Here is a 21,037-nt window from a genome sequence, read left to right on the forward strand (position 1 = left end):
AATGAGAGACTCAAAATTCATTACATGAACAGTTCAAAATTCATCGCTTTTAATCCTGAATAAGATGAAAAAATTAAATTCATATCTTTTAATCCTGAAGACGTTGAAAGATCCAAAATCCATCGTTTGCGGTCCTAAACAAAATGACAAGCTTATGGTTCGTCATACAATACAGCATTACGGTTCTGAGCTTGAACGTAATAGAAATATCAAAACTGCCCTTTTCTAAAAACTCCATTCCAGTAGAGAGAAAGAGAGAGAAGTAGGAAGCGGTAAAAGGCAACATTTTATATTACAATTCACAGGCAAAAAAAAATAAGCAAAAAAATCTACACAGTCTGTTCTGACTTCGAACATAATGGAAGCTTCAAAATTCGCCCGGTAACAAAGGTAGAATACTACATTTTATTGCAATTCGAAGACAAGGAGAGAAGCTAGGAAAACTACATAGTCACGGATTCGCTGGTAAAAAAATTGGAATTGCCGTGTCGCGTGGTGGAGGTGTATTCGCGCGAACTTTCCCTTCGGAACGAACGCGAAAATTGATTCAAGTATACGGTGGCAGTGGATCGCGAGAGAGCCGGCACGCGCGCGGTGTCGTTTCATATTCGTCGAAGAGAGTGGCCACGGGGCTCGAGATTGCAGGAGAAAAAGGGGTCGAGGGAAAAGGGCGGTAAATTTTCATTAAAATACAAGGGAAACATTTCTACTCCGTTAGACGGTGAATTTGCATGAATTAGAATTTCAAGTGTCGCGCGCTGGAACCAAGGGGCGATTGCGGCGCTTTAGAAGAAAAAGGAAATCGACGTGTTCGTTGGCAACGTGCAAACGATACGAAAGAGAGTAAAAAACAAACAATCGAAAAAAAAGTACAAGAAGAACGAACGAAAAAAGATAGAATGAAAAAGCGAGAATAGCAAAAAAAAATGAAAAAGAAAGAGTAGCGAAAAAGAGAGACGGGGGGGGGGTAGCGCGGATATTATTTTTCAACTGGGTGATATACGACCCGAGCGACGATTTACGGAGTTACAGCGACGACGATTGCTTCGTTTTTACAGTCCGGAAAAAGACAACTCGTTCTTCTTTGTTTTTTTTTTTTGCTTGCCACTCTCCTTTCCTTCCTTCGCTGTTTTTTCTTGCTTCTTTCAATCTGTCTGCTTTTTCTCCACCATTTTTTTTTTGCTACGTACTACTCGTCGTCAGACAAGCAACGTGTTATTTCGCTACATCTTGGCTTCTTTTTCCGCGTATACACTTGCATACGCCTCTTCCTAGGAAGGCTTTTCATTTTTTCCCTTTTTTTGCGCGCTGTGGACTCGGAAAAAAAGATTCCGCAAGGAAGAAGAAAATACTAGAAGCTGCGAAGGGAAACGAACGTAGCCGCAGGACAATGGGCCTCGGTGTACCGACGATGCTTTTAATTTTTATGGGATTCTTCGGGTTAAAAAGGTGCGTATACGTCGGCGATTTTCCTTCTTCGCCGGCCAGCCACCGCTGCGGCTGTTTTATTAGGATCGTAAAGTCTCTGCGGCTGGAGAGAATTTTTTTCTCTTCTCGAAGAGCACCGGACGAGACCTTAGGATCGCCGACACGCGCGAAGGTAACGGAAAGTTCACGGAAAAACTCGTGGAAAAAGTCGCGGAAAAACTCACGGCTGAATGAAATTCACGCAAAAACTGTCATAATGAACTGTGATGTCGTGATTTCTTGCTGGACATCCTGCAAAACCAATAATTATCGATGCTTTGTGACCACAGACCGACCAAACTATCGATAAATTAGTAAGGCTTATCGTTTTCGTAGTAAAAAAATGAAGAGAAAGAGTTGGCAGTAGAAGGAGATTTTCTTATCCTGTAATGTGGATAACACGGGTTAATTCGTTGATTGAATTGCCAATTATGAACGCACGGTTAAGCTTCACTTATATGCATTCTACTTAATTGAACGAACGTTTACTTAAGGCCCGGTTATTATTAACGAACGAAACAAATCAACAAGGTACCAGGCTTTTACCTCTGCAATTATTAAAAAGTTGCAAGCGCATTACGATATTAATATTTATTTTCGCAGAAACAAAAATGTATTTTCATCACGTTGCATTAATTCCAAGCAACTACGTACAACATATTGAAATAAATATCGAAGATCGGTAGTTCTAGTGATAAACAACAAATTCTCTTGCATAACAAGTTTGATAATAAGATATTTTGTTAAAAAATTGCAAAATAGTAAAAAGAAAGTGCACGGCTCACAACATTATTCGCTGCTAAATTATTGTGCAAAGGGACCTAGTTAACAGATTAACCTGCTCTCTTCTCATCTGGACGTGGTTACAAAAATGCTAAAAAATTCGAAAAAGGGAGAAAACGAAACTGTGGAAACGCGTGTCGAACGATCGAAGAAGGATGATCCATCGAAAACGAAAAATTGCCCCGGAAAAAGTTCCTCTTTCGTTCTGGCGCGATTATCGAGTCCTTCGAAAGATCAGAGCGAGATCGAACGTTGAACAAGAGAGAAAGAGGAGGCCGTGTCGATATTGAAACGGTGGAAAACAGAGGAAACACAGACGGGCTGACCGATCGGCATGCTCTCCGGTATTTCGCTCTGGTTGCGAACCAATTGCTCTATGGTTTTGCGAGCCGAAAAAAATCGACTATTCATGCATAACACCGATAAAATCTGAAAGCTGCTAAAAGCGCGCGCGATCGCATCGCCCAATAATGTCGTTTCCCCAGCGGCAAAATACAGAGGCGCATTTAAGCCGACTTCACAGTTATTTGACGATCCGACAATATCAAAAGAAACTGAATCGCAGCGAATGCTTATACACGCGAAGATCTGCCAAATTCGAACAACTGTGCAAACTTTCTATAAATATACTCTTCGTAACCTATTATCGCTTGTAATAGATTCATGCTTGTAATAGATCATATGAAACATTTTGAAATTTTATTGGCATTGTTACGAGATCCCATTATCATGATAATATTGGTAAAGTTCAAGATAAATCCGAAGATATGTATGGGAATCACAAGATATTTAGTACAAGTATGTATATACGTGTATTGAGAAACAGAAACCACAGAAGAAATCACGAAAGTATTCAGTCAATTATCCATTATATTAATAAATCTCAATTTTCAATGGATTATATTTAATACTTATCATGTGCTTAAGACGACTTATACGACTCTGTATACTACTTTCTTACTAAATATATGCTTGCTATAAATATCTTGCAGTTTCTATACGCATTTTCAGATTAATTTCAAATTTGACCAATATAATCGCGACAGCGGCGTCCGCGTCTCACTATACTGATAATAAAATTTCGAAATGTTTTGCGTGATATATACAATATACACATAAACATTTTCTAAGGTAAATTTCTCAATACTTGTAAAATTCGAAATTTCATTAACAATAATTTGACTCGTAGTGTTTATTCTATTGTAGTTTTACTTTATGGTTCCTGTCCAGTATTCTTTAAGAATGACTTACTCCTTCAGAAAGATCGTTTCGGGAATTAGTTACCAGCAAACAGAAGCCAACTCAACCTGTCCAATTCGAGTCCCAAATAAAGAGAACATGACACTGCTCTAAAAAATGACAGAAAAAAATTCAAACACGTATCAATTAATTCACATCTTGAAAATTGGATATGAACAATGTACGATACGAAACATTCTGCTATGAAACACTCGCGGACAAATGCCTGGCTCAACATCTCTAATTTACAACCGCACCTTTAACATGAACCAACGATTGCAGCTGATACTTCACCCTAGTGAAAAACATCGGTAAGGACGAATGAAAAGAGACGGCGGAGAAGCTGAATTCGAAAAGAAGCTGCGGAAAAAAAGAACGAGGAGGGTAAATCTGCGTAATTACCCTCGATTTCAAGACCGTTGCGAAATTCAGTGGTTCCGGCCAGCCTCTGCGTTCACCGAGAGAGAAAAAGATACCCGAAGATAGGATCTGAAAGCTGCTGAAAGCGCGCGATCGTATCGGTCGGTAATGCGATCCCCCAGCGACATAATGGCGCAAAACCTGGCCCCCATTGTTAGCTTGGGGCTCAGCGACGCATTCCTTGGCCAGGATGTGCTCTCGATTTTCTCGGATATCGTATAATGTGGCTTATGCCCCCGGCGAGGGAAACAGAGGGAGGACAGGACAGGGAGATCCGGCGATTTAGTGTGCTCCTCTCTCCACAGAGAGGAAAAACTTCGCTCGCTAGTTGGAGTAGGTGTGTCTTTCAGCAAATCTATTATTGTTGTTGGGGACACTGGAGTGTACTAAACCGGACGTGGATCTCTGTTTTTTTATCCTGGTACAATCTGTGTGATATGGTACAGGATGGGATTTCTGGGGAGAGAGTTGTCTCATACTTGACTCGGAATATGAAGAATAACCATTATTGATAGGAATATTGCAACTGATGCAAACTGACGAATGTAGAACTATTTTATATGTCGGAATAAAAACTGATGAATTATTGTAATTAGGAAATAAGAATATTGAAACTCTGAAATATTGGTAGTTTGAGTGTTCGAAATTAGTTACCAGTGTATTTGATGGACCGGATAAAAGCCCTAGCGACATCGTAAAGTGGAACGAAAATTGCATAATTCAATGCAATTTCCATTGGTAGCACATCATTCAGAGATAAGATAATCAACTGCTATACCGACAGTAATTCTGATAGAAAACTGTATGCAGGGAAGTAAAAGATTTCTCATTTCAGTTCTTTCCTACATTATCGATAGGATTACAAGCATCAATGGTGTACTGACTAAGAACAGGATGCAAGTAACATTAAATGGCATTCCGTGTCTTATATTCTAAAATATCGACCTAGACAAAAATCACTGTCTTTTTTTACGTCCTGTACTATTTATAACAATTAAAAGTCCATTTGAGCCGTATATTTAGAGCATCATATTTATTTAAACAAAACTTTATTTAGTGATCAATTAAATAAACTTGTGGTCACTGACAAGATTTCAATGCCGACACTAAATGGGACCTAGCATTTCAGGTTCTGAAATACCGACCTGGCAAACAATTAGATTGTTTCTTACGCCATCTGTGATATGCTATAGCGGAGAATTGAAACAACCAACCCGATGACTGAAACTACAATCGCCATCGCAGCCAATCAGCTCGTATTATTTGCTATATAATTAATAATTGTATTACGTAAATAATGCGATTAGTAATTATATATGAAATAATGACGATTACCCGGGTCTCGCCGCATGGAGGTTGCTGCGAGTGGAGACCCTCCCTATCCACGATCCCATCCACCCTTCCTTTTACGCAAAAATTGACTAATTTTTCATTAAAAAGTTTAAGGAAATTCTTCTTCTGATGTGCGTTTGCAAAACTATCAAACCTCTGATCGTTGTGCAGAGGGAGCAACAAAAGGAATATTTCAAAAACCGACGCGAACAGCTAAATCTGACAGTAAATAATATAAAACTTGAATACTACTACTACTACTACTACTACTACTACTACTACTACTACTACTACTACTAATACTACTACCACTACTACTACCACTACTACTACCACTACTACTACCACTACTACTACCACTACTACCACCACTACTACTACTACCACTACTACTACTACTGCTATTACTAAATAGTACTTTAATTATGCATGTATTGAACCCAAAACTAATCGCAAGCACTGAAAGCATTAAAAGCAACTTAAAGGCATTGCAAGCAACTTGTAAGCATCCTATTTGCTAATTTCAAGAAAACCCCTACTTAATTGATAATCCAATTTAATCTGCCTAGTAAAAAGTCAAAGTTCTCATGAGTTCTAACTACACAAATATTTTAATATAACTGGGACTGGGAGAAGGGGTATTTTATGAAATACTTGTATCTTGAAATACTTCGTTCCTGTAGACATTTCTGAAACAAACTTGAATTTAAATCGATTAAAATAAAATAAAAAATTTTGTATAAGCTCTACCTATGAGGGTCTAATGCACTGCAATATTATAAAATTAATGAAACGTTAATAATTTTAAATCTAATCTTAAATGAAGGAAACATTTTAAAGGACACAAGAAAGCTAAAATGTATTACTCTCTTAGAAATTCATAATCAAAAGTGCAAAAGAAAATCGCGATATCATAATTCGCAACTCTAAAGCAAACGCGATTATCATTTTATCGCAACTTTAATTCAAACCGTAAACATTCTCTCGCGACATTAATAAAAAGGCACGTTATTATTTCGCAACTCTAATTCAATCCGTAATTAATCTCTCGCGACACTAATAAGAAAAACCGCGATCTACCGCGAAATGTGACGATGGACCGACATATACATCGGCCAAAAAAGAAAAGAAAGAACTACTACTACTACTACTACAAATACTAAAAGCGAGCATAGTGACAAAGTAGTAACGAGAATGACTTTCCATGCTCTGGATGATCCAGAGGATGGAAAGCCATTGGTAGTTGCCCTCTTGAACGGCAGTTTGCCGGGCCTCTTCGGTTCGTAGCCTCTTCTTTCTTCGGGCGCAATGCCCGCTGAAACTTAAATCTAGGCTCGAGTCTTTCTAATCGCAAAATAAAAAATAACTTATAAAGGTACAATAAAAAGATAAATCGCGGATGCTATTCCCAGCGCACATGGACGACCAACGATCATAGCGACCGCTGTCCGTTCGCATGTGCAAGCTCGAGCAATAAACGTTCGTTTCGGAACCCATTCGCGACCACGACCGCGATATTCGAAAAATCGATAGGCAAGGCTCAAGACAAATGGTATGCTCCATTCGTGATGTCAGCTTCACCGTCAATTTTTCAAATCAAATTTCCTGAAACAGGTTGGACACGCGAAAACGCGCCTACCCGACGAAAGACTGTGCCAACCTGCCCGGCCCTACCTACTTATAGTTAACACTCATACCAGAAAATATGCTACCTATCCTACCCGGAAACCTTTATTTAAACCTGAAAAAATGGCAAAACAAGCACACCAACACATTCACTCCACGGTTCTCACACATAACCCGGGCGCAAAGGCCTACACTAGAGAGACGCCCCGGGACGTCTCCGACACCCGAGTTTGGCATACAACTTTCACACTCTAAAGTACGTACCATTTCCCTGAAATCGACTGACGATGGCTAGCGACCATTGCGTAAAAATATTCCGTATATTTCAACTTTAATTATCCAAATATATTTAAATTTCAATTTTAATTAAATACCCATAATCGTATATAATCATGTATATGTATATCATCTAAAGAAATAATTTGACTGGAATAGGTTGTATTTTACTCAATGTAATTATCATTGTAGTTTAATACTGAGATTAGTAATATTAATATTTACATCCACTATACCTATTTACTAACAATGTTATTTCCAATGGTAATTGGATTCATATTTCCGAATCCATAACTATTTCAAGATTATAATAAATAGCAGAAACGACGCAATTCCACAGCCTAACCACACACACACACACAGTGGAAAATACATCGTGCACGATACGCTAACGCAACGTCAGTCGCTGAAAAAATTGTTAAGCTTATAGACTACTCATCATGCCCATTGCCTTCCTCCCACCCAAGAAGCACCTGGGCACGTGAGTGAGATTCTGACAATGAACATGGAAGGGGTTAAACCTGAAAATCCTATGCTAAAAATATGATTAGCCTATCTATTATATTTTCTGTCTAACGGGCTAATATTCTTTGATTTTGCAATCTAATTGCATTTCAAATTTTAATAATTCTATACTGCATTTTACTTTATTATTTTAATGAACAATTAAACTATTAAGCTAGAATGAAGGAAATTAATGAAGAATACAGATATTTATTAAATATAAACTAAGATTCAAAGCAAGTAATATTTATATCAATGAATAACAATGGATTCTAAATGAACTTTATTACTCAAAATATCCTCAGGCGATATCTTTATCAAAACACATCTTTGAAAACACAAAAAAACGTTCACAACTTGTTTTGATTCTGATATCAGCCTGCCGCGAAATGTTTTCTTGCACGTGAAATTTGATAACATCCGTCATAACGGACAGACAGAGTTATACTTTAACATATACTTTCATATTTCATATTCCGAATTTTACTGAAATTATACTGTGTATACTCAAATGATAAAACTGCTCTATACCATAATAAAGTAAAACATTAAAATAAACATAATTTATAGTCTTCATCAGCATTATAATAACTTTAATCATACTTGAATTTCCATACTAACGAAGTCTGAGGGCATCAGACTTCTTCACTACAAAATACTTTGATTTTATAAATAATTATAATGAATATATTGTGAAATTTTCAATCATATGCATATATATATACTAATTATATCTCATAACATTATATTACTTATACAAAATACTTTATATTGCAGTATGTAAATATCATACTTATATATATTATATATATTAGCATCAACATTTAAAAACGCGGTGTGCAAGAAAACCTATCCTAAACTAATAAATAAAATATAGACAAAAAATGTTACTACTCACGGGTATAAATACCCGCGGTCACTATGCTCGTCAAAAATTCTACGTATACAACCAATCACCCGTGTCGATTCGGATCATTCATCCTTCGACATGATTGAATGACCGGAGGAACACAAATACATGCGACTCACGATTAGATGTGAAGAATTTTGTCTTCGATGTTGTTCTGATCCAAGGGAGATCGTCATCAAGCCACCATCAAATTGGAATCCTCGAATTCAATGGAAGAAAACTGTAACAAAGCATAGAATATTTTAATTTACTAGTAATGACGGTGTTAATTACTTTAAAAGTTTGAAATGATAAACGACTAATTTCTACTAAATAAATATTTTTTCTAATAATATTCAATTTAGGAATGAAAAATTTACAAGTTTTCAAATTTTTAATCAAATTTTATCTTTTAATTAATAATAATTATCATGAAATATAAAAAATCGACTTAAATAAAATATAAAATAAGTAGTTACTTACATTTTTGGCTTTTGAAACACCACTAGGTATTTTCCAGGCAACAGGAAGAAGGAGAAGAAGTGGCATACCTTTAACAAAATATGAATTATTATAATTTATTTTTAGAAATACTTAAATTGTTGTTAAGTTGTAAAAAAAATTTCACAAATAAAATATGAAACTCTATGAAGACTTAACTTTAATAGCAAAAGAAATTAAAATTCTAATATAAAAATTTAAAACCAGATTTTAGTATTTAATTAATAATAATTACAGCGAAATACAAAGAATAAAAATAATAAAATACAATGTGCAAAGATTCTTACATGTATAAATTTAAAACACCACTACATCCTTCCCAAAGAAGAGGAAAAATGATGCAAGTTATGAAAAACCTGTAACAAAACATGTTAAATACTATAAGTTGCTCTTGAAAACGTACTTGTGATTGTTAGAAAACTTAAAACAATGCAAAATAAAACTCTATTCAAACATGAAATTTTAATAATAAAAAGATTTGAAATTCTAATATAGTTTAATTTTATATAAAAAATGGAATTTTAACACAATAATGACAGACTTAGAAATTGAGGCTCTACCAATTTCTGAACGATATCAAACATTTTTATTGTGTACTTCAATAGCAAAATTTTAAGATTTTAGTTCGATAAATAAATTAAAATGCAATGTACGAAAAACTTACATTCTTGAGCTCCAGGAAAGGCTTTATCCTCTTGCGAGACCTGCGACTCTACTACCGAAAACGAACGTGTAACAAAAAAAATAGAGTAATAGACTATTAACACGTCCGTTTAAGTCAAATGACAATTGGCGGACACACTGACTCTAATTTCGCGTCTGATTATTACAATTAAATTTAATGAAAGTTGTTATGTTCTAAGTCAATATTAAATGTGATTTAACGCAGCAAGCACTGACTCTACCAACCGCATTGCGCGCGGTTACAAAAATATTCTGAAAGAAAAACTTTATAAGAGGTAAGGGATAGGGAGTCGAGTGTTTGTTTACGAAAATACTGCTCTCTTAGAACTACGAATTAATCATTATTTATTTACAATAGGTAGAATCATATATCATATCAAGGAACGAAAATATACATAGAAATATCATACCAAGAATACGAAAGAAAATATATCGTTAGTTTATTTAAAATATTTTTCAAATTGAATGTCCGCCATTACAGCTTCAAATATTTTATGTATTACGTGACTTCCTTCTAATGCAACATGGCGCACTTCTTCTGACCGTTAAACAAAGCTGCGCAATATGAAAAAAACGCGATGCGCAGAACCTGTCCAAACTTGTCTCTGATAGCGTACTTTCTCGAATGTAATAGAAGTTATTAAAGATGACGAAATTAATAGTCAATATTATATTACAGACAATTTACGAATAATGAAACAAAATGAAAAAGTTATTTGAATTTCTTACTCAAATGAAACAAAATCGAGAAAATCTATGTCAAATTTATGTTAAATAATCTTTTCAATTTCTTCGGAAACATAATTTAATATATTCGAAAGAAAAAAGTAATTTCTTTAATCTTGCATTTTTCATCTTAGTATTCTTAATTAACCGTAAATTTAGAATTTGTTATATTAGATATTAATTATGTTAATATCACAAAATATTTATAATAAATGGAATTAATCGCATAGTGAATAAATATTACCAATTACTTAACTAAAAAGGGGAAACAAACATATAAATACGTTTGCCTTCCTTAAAATAAATGAAATATTACCTCATTTCAACGAAAAGTTATCAAATTTATCGTTAATCACCATGGCGTCCTTTTGACTTCCATCCCGTCCTTTCGAATTTCGCAGCATCACTCTAATAGTTTCAAGCTTCCTTCGGAATCAAACAATTGCAATCTGCGCAAAAAAAGAACAAAATATTAATACAAATGTATAAAAAAAGAAAATTACTTGTAAATGGAACAATAATCAAAGCCAAATTGTCTTTCGAAAACACATTAGACAAGCTACCGGCAAATGGGGCAACCAAAAAAAACGATAAAAAGAAAAGAAGGTAACTAAATAATAGATTATAATGAAGTATTAAAGAAAAATGTACAATTAAGTAAAAATAACGATAGCGTGAATTTAAACTTGGTAGAAAATGTCTATGAAAGTACCAAAGATATTTGTCGCGAAGTGACACGAATAAATGTACGTCTAATCTCTCTGATTGCCCATACTTAACTGACTCCAGCACCGCGATTTATCCCGCGAATTTCGGCTGGCAAGGAGTGGGGGAATTAAATAGCTAGTTAGATGCGTATGCACGAATAGGATTCGTCAAATTCCTGAAAAACCTATGTTCAAGGATATCTTTTCAGCAGTAAACATATTATGTCTCAAAAGAAAAGAAAAGAAAATAATATATTAGATTGAGATGCATAAAAACTGATTAGTAGATAGAAAGCTGAAGAAAGATAATTTTTCATTCAAAATAAAATTATATCTGGGCCGAAGGAACTGTGATTAACTTATACCTTGTACATACATATGTATACAGAAGAGCCTATATATACATATTTATTATTCTTTTATTCATATTTCATTCATTTAACAACTTTCATCAATTATACGTATGTTAATTATACTTGCTGTTATTATTCATAATTGTTCGACTCTGCTCCCAGTTCCTTCCAATTTTCAATATGACAGCGCGCAAAATGATGTAACTTCATATTTTAGTTCGTACAGCTGCCACTAGGGCGATGTTGGTGTAGGACCGTATCATATTCTAACAGTACCTGGATCCTATTTGGGTTTTCCTGTATTTCGATATCCGTTTATAAAGAAATAATATGCCACATCATTAAATTGTGTTAACATATTGTTGCTTTACTTCTAGTGGTTTTACCAATTTTGGTAGTTGTATTAAATATAATGCCTAATCTCACTGTTCCATTGTGGAGGGCATAGCAAAGCTGATTTCTTACAAAATTAATATTTGACAACATAAAACACGAAATTCTATAAAGTAACAGGTTTATTCTGCATTATAACTGTACTATTGGCATTCTTTGATGTGATTCGTATCACTGGAAGTGCTGAGACTGTGATATAATTTTACATTAAATCGGTAATGTTGTAAATGATATAAAAATATTAAGAAATTAACAGTTAGAGTTCTTGAATCATATATATGTATATATCACAAAACTACATAGGGTGTGAAATTTATTTGAAAGGCCTATTAACCATTATTAATAAGGATTTTCTGAATTCCGGATAATTTATATGTACAATTTACCCACTAAACTGCGCTTCTTATTATCGACGTAATTGATAAAAAACGAACCATCTATACCATCCGACACTATCATTGATCTCAACATGTCGATACGCAACGAATAAATCGAAGCTCTTCAACAAAATAACAAGTCTAGATCAAATTTCAATCCTAATCTAATCAGTCTATATTAACAAATAATTGTAATTCTTACTTTAAATAGTATTAAAATACTACAAATATGTATAATCGTTTTAGAGAATATCAAAGAATATTCCAAATCGTTAATTCCTTCCTCATACCAAACAAGAACTGTTTATGAACTCGAAATCTAGTTAATACATGCTGATTGTACTTAATACGCATACGATTCAGTTCCAAGTCAAGCCAAATTCGTTTAATGCACTGTCCGATGTTCTTAATTTACGCTTTCCAATCCCTTCGTCGAAACGAGTGGTAAAGCTCATGCTTTAAAGCTCGTTTCCCCAAACAGGATGAAGCGCAGGGTATGTCTCACATCTGTATTGTTATCCTTTTGATGTCCTCCTCAAAGCTGGACCGCACCAGGCTTACACTGCCGTTCTGGTAAGCGCAGGGAGGCACAAACGATTTTCTACGGTCTAGTTCCATCATGTACTGTCTTCTACGATTAAATTACTATACTTCGGTATAACATATTTGCATCTTCATTCATCAGCTATATTTCACTTTAGGAAGTTTATAGAAAAATTTTAACGTTTTTTAAATTCTACTTGTTTCCACATCGTGAAGTTTAGAATGAGAATATCTAAATGGAAGAATAATAGTAGTATCCTATTTTCTAGCATATATATCCCAAGTTTTAGTTTAAAACTCATAAGTTTCTTATGGAGGTCTAAACAAATCTTAGATCCAACTTATTTCCATTCTGTGGAGCTTATAATAAAGATATCGAAATAAAAAAATAATGGCATTCATATTTGTAGCTCATCTTATCCTGTATTTTAAAGCTTAGGAGGAATTTTTAACATTTCTTTGAATTCAATTCTTTTCCATTTCCGAGATTTGAGATGAACATATTTAAACTAAAAAATAATAGTAGTTTCTATTTTCTAGATAAGAGAAAAGTTAAAAAACCATTCATATATAAGGAATTCAACAAAAAAGTCTTGCAAGTTCGCTTTATGAGATATATTCGCTAGATGAGATATAACAGTTGATGAAAATGTTTCTATATATTACAAAAGCTGTCCATAAGATAGATTCTACTTTTTAACAAGATGAAGCAAAATTGTTGATGAAAATTCGGTTCGAAGGTACTTTCTGTAAGGCTGTTGTATATGATGGATGGTCGGAATACCAAACACAATTTACCGAAGACCGAGAATCAAGAGCCATCCCTGTATCCTCGGAATCTAGAATACAGTGGACACTAGAGAGAGGTAGTCGCACAGGGGGTTTATTAAGCTTATTAACGGACTATACAAGGGTGGATGTACATATCTACGTCGGTGGTCATGGAAAGTATGGCTAGCCAGAAGGGGTGCAAGGGTGGGAGATAATAGTACCTACGTGTGTGTGTCCTATCCTCTCATTCGTTTCATACGGCAGAAGTCGAGATTTCGGCTTGTCATACCTATAATTATCATTCCCCTTTGCGTTATTTCCTCTTCGTCTATTTAATTTCCACCTTCTCACTACCTTCCTCCAAATATCAAATTTAGTTCAATTTACGTTTAAATCGACTCACGAATTTGAACTAATTATACTGCAAAAGAGAATGTATGCCAGAAGAGTAACGATATTTAAAGCGGAAAATTCGAAAATTGAAATAAATTTTCCATTGTAGGTATAATACATACATTCATTATTACAAGGATACAGATATCTTTATTTTACACTCTTCGTATTCTTCTTAGAATTTTATGTGAAGTAATATGCAAGAGAATCACGAACACGATAACTATGAAAAAGAACAGCTGTCGGTGGAATTAAAAATATTACGATAATGATAATCATGCAGTCATTTGCCTTCTAAATCGACCACCCTCTTTCATAGGCCTGTTATATTCTTTGACTGCATCCCCTTCCTATAATCGCGTGGCCACCCTAGCGAGTATTATTAGCTGCACGCTTTGCAATTGGATTAACGGAAACGGAATTGCATCGACGGAAACGGAAACGGCATGAATTGTTCCACATAGTCACGAAGGCCTACCACTTTTGCTTGTTTCATCTAATCGAAATACTTGCCAGTACCATGAGACAATTATCGTCGGATCACGATAATATTAAACTTTATTAAATCCAACATTAACAGTATCTTCCTCCTCTTCGTAAAGTTTGTAAAAACGATTATGTATTTCCAAAGTTCTATCTGTTATTAGGTTTTTGTTCTTTAAAAAGAACGAAGTCAATGATTTTTATTGAAATTTCTGTTGCCTAGTTTACAATATAATATCCAACATAATATTCATTGTTGTAAATTGTTACTAGAATATTCTTTCAATACTTCTACAATCTAATTCAAGGTATTGGATATTTCTCTTGCGAAAAGGTTTTACAGAGGTATAAACAAATTACTAACTTACTTAAGTGAAGCTGCGAAAGCTACCTCTATTAATTTTGTTATCTGTAACTCAAACAATCTAAAGCATCTAAGATATGCTTTATGATGAAACAGTTTATTCATAAAATTTCCAACGGCTGATAGTTTTTCAAGCAATGTTAATCGATTTTTTGTGAACTTTATGTTTTAATGATTAAAATATGTATATATATATACGTATTCAATTAACTAGTATTTATGAGAATCTCCAAAATATAGTTGTAAATACACAAGTAAAATCAACCAGTCTAGTAGAATTAAAGCTGAATTTATTAGATTCTCCAAATGAAAGATGTATCGAATAAAATATACCTATATACCTAACACCTAGGAATAAAACAAACGATGGTACCTATTCAGACGATCCGAGAGTGCGTGAACGTAAGAACGAAGGGAGAACGGGTCGAAGGAGCTAAGGGTCGCAGATTTGGGTTTTACAGAAGAGAGGAAGAGAGGTCGTCTAATCGCGTCCCTAGTCCTGATTTAGGGCGGGATTTTAATTACGAAGGGTCAGTAAGTGCGGCTGTCCACTTGCCGTAAGTATTCCTCCCTTATTTATAGTTCATTAGCTCGGCTTTTACGCAAAAGGCAGATTAACTTACGTCCGGTTGTACGATCCCTTTTCTCAGACAAAATTTAACCCCGTAAAAAGATCTTTACACAATATTAATAAAATTCTCTTCACTATCTTTCATAATAAAATTTAAAGTTTCCTATCTAGTTAACAAGATTCTGTTGAATTTAGGAAACCTCTACTTACGATCTCTTTCTATCTATTTTCCATTGAAACGAAATTCCATAGTTAAAGGAAGCAAATTTTCGTGGACAAATCTTCGGAAGATTATTTCGACATGTACATGATTAATGAGTTCGAACATATCACATTAAGAATTCTTCGATTACCAAAGTTATCAGGGGAAAGCCCTTTTCACGAGACACTATTTTCTGAGAATCGAGTTGTCGATAAGTGTGTCTTACGAAGCCCTTCCGGTGGCGCTGGCCACCGGTATCGTTTCCAAGCGATGTCGCCATCCTGATAAAAAGCGTAAAAAATGTTTCTGCTTTCCCTCCGCCCATTAATCTGTTATCTCGCTTACCTCATAACGAGCTTTACAATCCGACGTTGCTTCGAAAATATCGCACAATTCCTATATTTCATTTAATTAATTAATTACTAATTCATAGGATAAGTAACAATCGCTATCTTTTACATATCTATAACCACACGATTCGTACAATTTTCTGTTAAAAGAAATCTACTAACTACAACACAATGCTACCAAAGAAAATTTATTTCAAAAGATCTCATCTTAATTGATCATTAATTCACAAGACAAATAACAATGTCTAATTATTCCATCTATTAAGCATTCCTAACCACGAATTGAATTACCACATTATTTATACATTTTCTTATTAAAAGAAGCAAACTACCCAATTAAAAGAAAAAATCTCAACTTACAGATTAGAAAAATCAAGTAAAAAACAATGGGATTACATCATGGTCGAACAACCATAAACACACGTGACAACTGCGATAGATCTGGCCGGCGTCTTTCGCGTAAGTAATTGCGGTTTCACGACACGCAGACCCGATTTTTGCGGTAGATCGGTGTGAACCGACAAAACCGATCGGCGAGGTGTCCCTTGTCCGCGCTTCTCACTTTTAAAGACAGAGAGATAAGAAAACGCAGGTAAAATCGGCTACGGGTCGAAGCACCGTGCCACTTCCGAGGGGTTAATTACATTCTTGCGAGCCCCGCACGAACGAGTGAAACCGCATTTTGCTTCCTCGATTGCACTTTAGCAGACCACAGTGCAATAAACGGTAGCGTTGCGGGAACACGCCGACCGGAGACCTTTAAAGCGCCTTACACCATCTTTTCGCGTATGTATTCCGGGAAAATTCTTTCCAACTTCAACGAAGTTACGTATCAAGTAATATCGGTGCGTCGTCGGGCTGGATCGTTTGACTTCACCGGTTAACTTCAAAGGGTCAACGGTTATTTGATTACAGCTTACCCGAGTATTTTGTGGCAGTTCGGCGTTCTTGCAACTGGAAATTGAAAAGGATTGGTCAGATTATAGGATGTTGAAACGACATGGGAGAAATTTAAGTACTTCATTGAACTGTAAAAGCTGTATACAAGACACATAGATAGTAATTTGATAGCTGATTTTCTTTAGAAGATGTAATAATAGAATCGTAAAGAATTTTCGAAATATGTAAAAGTTATCAAATTATTACTGTAATCTATTATGATACATTATTCTAGAACTACCATTGCTTTTCAAATTGGGGTACCTACCTACGGATGACGAATCTAAATTTCTAGACTTGAATTTACTAGAAAGAAAGAATTTACTAGAAATTTTGAAGAATTTTCAAGATATACAAAGATCATCAAACTATTAGCATGATTTTAAACAATTTAGGAGAACAACCAGTGATTTTCAAATTGAAGCAAGGAGGAATATCTGAAGAGAACTCGTCCAAACCTAAACCCTATCAATTATCATTACCAGCCAACTTATATGTCTAGTAATAATGTTTGGCATCTGTGTAGAAGGTACATATCTGACCAAAGATACAATTCTACAAAATTCCCGGTGGATTGAACCTTGCAATGGATATCAGAGGTAACAGCTTCCTACCTTGGTAGAGTAGAGACAGGTGGGGGGTCACCGAACAAAGTTCAAAAGAGAGTAAAAGAGACGACGGGGGAGAAAAGGAGGAGGTTGAAGGTGGCGGTGGTACGAAGGAACAAAATCCCGAGGGTGGGGCAAACGATCCACGATGCGGGAGAGTCCCACCCCCACCTGCTCCCGCGATCACAGGCTCCGCCTCCAGAAAGCCGCGTGACGTCACACAGACACTTGTTACGCCTTGCTGATACACTGGGTTGCCACTTGGATCTTGTAACCTGGAGAAGTCACTCTTTTCAACCCCTATGAGCGACTTTTGTCCAAGTTTCAAACTACAAAAATCAAGATTTTTTTATTATTCCGTTCGTTTTCGTCACTTGGGGTTTATACAATTCTACGATATATTGAAATAGGTATTAGAGATGTAACTCACTAACTTAGAAAAGCCACTTTTTTCCTATGATTAATTATCATCAGTTTTTAATGTATTCTCCAATTTATAAACATCAAAATATGTACTCTATTACTTCGTTTCCTTTCGCCAATGAGGTTTTATAGGGTTCTGTTTAATCTGGAAACATCGGAATAAAGGTTAGGTGGAAAGCAAGCCATGATGAAAAACATTTGAATTTCCCTCGCTTCCCAGAAAATTGAATAACTTTCCTGATAGTGCATGCGAATATTATCCTGTTATATACTAGGAATTATTAGAATCCCCGACTATTCGACTATCAATTATTTCAGAAAAGGATATGAGCGTTTAACGCCATTCAGCAAGATTACGAAATCGCAGGTGCTGAAAGCTTGGCCCGCTTTGAAAAAGAACATGATAACACACGGAGTTTTGATGATACTTCCTCCTTATCGGTATTAGAACTAACTAAAAGACTATGTAGAGAAATGACTAATTAGCATGAATTAGTTCGACCATGTCAAATATTACATCAACGACATCTATATGTTTTATATATATTGGTACTACATGATTGGTCGAATCGGGTTTTGATCAGTTGCAAAATCGGGCTCACTAGCATATGCAAATATATTTATAAATGGATACAATTATAGATAGCAACTACGATGACACATGGGATTTTCCGTAAATTTGCTGTAGCCATGAAACAGGTTGGATTTACCTTTCGCGATATCGAAATGGCCTTCAATGTATCTTTTCTCCTGTACAGCTAATTAATATACTGTATCTCTGGATTTTTACACATTTTAAGGAACCTAAAAGTGAACGAATGGATACTGTTTTCAATTCTTTATGATTCAACTTTACTTCAAACTAACCTAATTACTGCATTGTTAAACTGAATGTGGATACCGTGGATACTAGTAATGCTTAATATTCTATGATCATACCTAAATGGTTTATGCGAAAGGTTAAACGAATGATCACTTTGTAACGCCACCTTAACGTGCACTTTACGATTCAACTTCATTTCGAGCTAACCTAAAGCTCACAGTGATAACATTCAGCACTCTTTTATATTAAATGATTTCTGTAATTCTTTTCTCAAAGCTACAATTATAATTTGGAACACTTACTTGTGCTGACTAAACTGTGCCAACGCCACTGACGCTTTCGATAATCGCAAGCAGTTCCTATCGAACGGCCTATAGATCGAAATCCTAGTTCCTTAGTGCGTGGCACTACTTAACCTAATTTGCACGCTCTTATTCAATTTGATTAAATATACAAAATTAAATACACGTACTACGTTCAGCAATTACGTTGAATAACGTTATGTGCACATATATTAAAAAGTGATGGTGTTTTTAAATTTACCTTGGAATATACCATTATTCATGTCATCTTGCAACGAGTAAAAGTAAATCATTTGCTCCTAGAGAATCGAGCACTAATCGCATACTTCTATAACGAAACTAATTAACAGTTTGAGATATATTAAGATACTGAGTACATTAAAACTATTTGATCAAATGCAATCGATTACTAATTGATATGATCATTTGCCATGACTAACACAATTTCCCAGTAGTTGAACAATGCAACATATTCGCCGGAAGCTGGCGAAAAACTCTTCGCGTGAGAGAATAGACTGCGTATAAATAAGCCGAGAAATATGAAAACGCGAACACTGGCCAGAAAACGAGTGCACTCGATCAGAGGGCGGGCGATCTAACAGTGGGGATATGGAAGAGAGGAGGCGCGGTGGGAGGATGATGTCGACGGTGGGGAGCTTTGGAATTGCAAGGCTTAGGCCGTCCCGGGCCGCTTACGCGGAACACGCGGCTGAAGCCGCGCCGCCGGCATTACGTCGCGCACCGTCGACCGCGACTGACGTTCCTGTAATTGTGTTTCATTCCCAACCTCTATTTCGATGTACTGTGTTTTCTCGAATCTACAAACGAGCCTCGTCAACAATCGTGTCTGTACATAGTATCGAATCTTTGTCGCGAAACAAAAGTGAAAGCTTCTCATTTAAGCTGTCATTAGACCAACTGGTGTCAGAGGTTCGGAAACCTCGGCGTACCTCGCGTCCAGCAACCTGTAGGAGCCTCCAATCCGGGTAAAAACGTGTTACGTCATCAATAAGTGATCGTATAGTTTAATAATAAATCCTTGATAGATCGTGCATCGATCTCTGTAGTGACACCTCGCGGACTAAAAGTGCAATAGCGGGGAGAAACAGTTTCTGATTGGAGGTGTTACGTTGTTATTCGATAAATATTGTCATGGCGTTGGCGGGAAACGAGTAAGTTTAAGAGCTGTCGTTATGGAACTCGGAGAAATTTCGAGAACGCCGACAATACTTCGTACGTATTATAAGATACGATGAATGTGTCGGTAAGTATCCTGGATATCCATCGTGTGGACCAGAAGTGGAGAAGCAGCTGCTGGAGGAGGAGTTACTGGTAGCAGCCAGGAAGTAGATAGCAGGCTCCGGTGGAGTGCATAGATCGAGGAGGCAAGTGAAGTCACGACGTCTTGCCCGGAGGGTGCGTGCTTGGGCGACGAGGGGCGGCTACTGGCCGATGGGATGCATCTACCGGTGGGTTCCGTGGGCTGCGGGGAGAATTACGCCACCGTTGGATCCCACGAAGGCGCCGGCCCGTGCGGCCCCTCACTGGCGCCTCTCCAGGGGGTGAACACCAGGTACCAGCAGGCCGACGACGCCGACGCCGGGGGAGGAGGTGGCGAGATGAGCGAGGGTGCCGCCGTCGGCGAGCTGTGGTGGACCGAGAGACTCGTCGGCGAGGCACAGGCTGAACACCCTGGCGAATTAGTTCGAACAGGTTCGTAATATTTCTAACATTGAAATTAGTCTGTCTTTAATCGTTTATGGAAACTTTGTAAATTTATTACGGTATATTTGTAGTGACTGAAGTAATTTGTTTGTGAGGATGTATGGATGGATGTGAATATTCATATTGTTTGTAAACTAGGATTACTAGGTTAGTAAAATTGTCTGGTTCGTTTACATTACATTACATTTACATTAATATGTAATGTGTTTTTGAAGATTTAAATGATTTGTTTGTAAAGTATATGGATAAAGGTTTCTGTTGTT

The 21,037-nt window shown here is 36.1% G+C and overlaps 1 protein-coding gene and 2 long non-coding RNA genes across 4 annotated transcripts in view; 1 reads left to right on the forward strand and 2 right to left on the reverse strand.

Annotated features, from left to right (window-relative positions):
• Positions 1–7,850: 7,850 nt before the first annotated feature.
• Positions 7,851–10,080, reverse strand: LOC126873533 (uncharacterized). The gene is made up of 3 exons (XR_007692447.1): positions 9,325–10,080; positions 9,020–9,087; positions 7,851–8,777 (listed from the first exon to the last, which is right to left on the reverse strand). It is a non-coding gene; the product is annotated as an uncharacterized LOC126873533 (long non-coding RNA).
• Positions 10,081–15,574: 5,494 nt separating this feature from the next.
• On the reverse strand, positions 15,575–18,736 carry LOC126873479 (uncharacterized). 2 transcript variants are annotated; one of them, XR_007692418.1, is made up of 4 exons: positions 18,635–18,736; positions 17,936–18,069; positions 17,508–17,830; positions 15,575–16,908 (listed from the first exon to the last, which is right to left on the reverse strand). It is a non-coding gene; the product is annotated as an uncharacterized LOC126873479 (long non-coding RNA). The 2 variants fall into 2 exon arrangements; XR_007692419.1 differs by having other exon boundaries at positions 17,932–18,069.
• A 555-nt stretch (positions 18,737–19,291) lies between these two features.
• Positions 19,292–21,037, forward strand: part of LOC126872982 (protein lozenge-like) — a 37,796-nt gene continuing 36,050 nt past the window's right edge. The window contains exon 1 of the mRNA XM_050633322.1: positions 19,292–20,762. Within this exon, the coding sequence (XP_050489279.1) occupies positions 20,507–20,762 (256 nt within the window). The 5' untranslated portion in view covers positions 19,292–20,506. The remainder of the gene's footprint in view (positions 20,763–21,037) is intronic.

The sequence above is a fragment of the Bombus huntii genome, chromosome 14 (assembly GCF_024542735.1).
Source record: "Bombus huntii isolate Logan2020A chromosome 14, iyBomHunt1.1, whole genome shotgun sequence".
In the NCBI taxonomy this organism is placed as follows: domain Eukaryota; kingdom Metazoa; phylum Arthropoda; class Insecta; order Hymenoptera; family Apidae; genus Bombus; species Bombus huntii.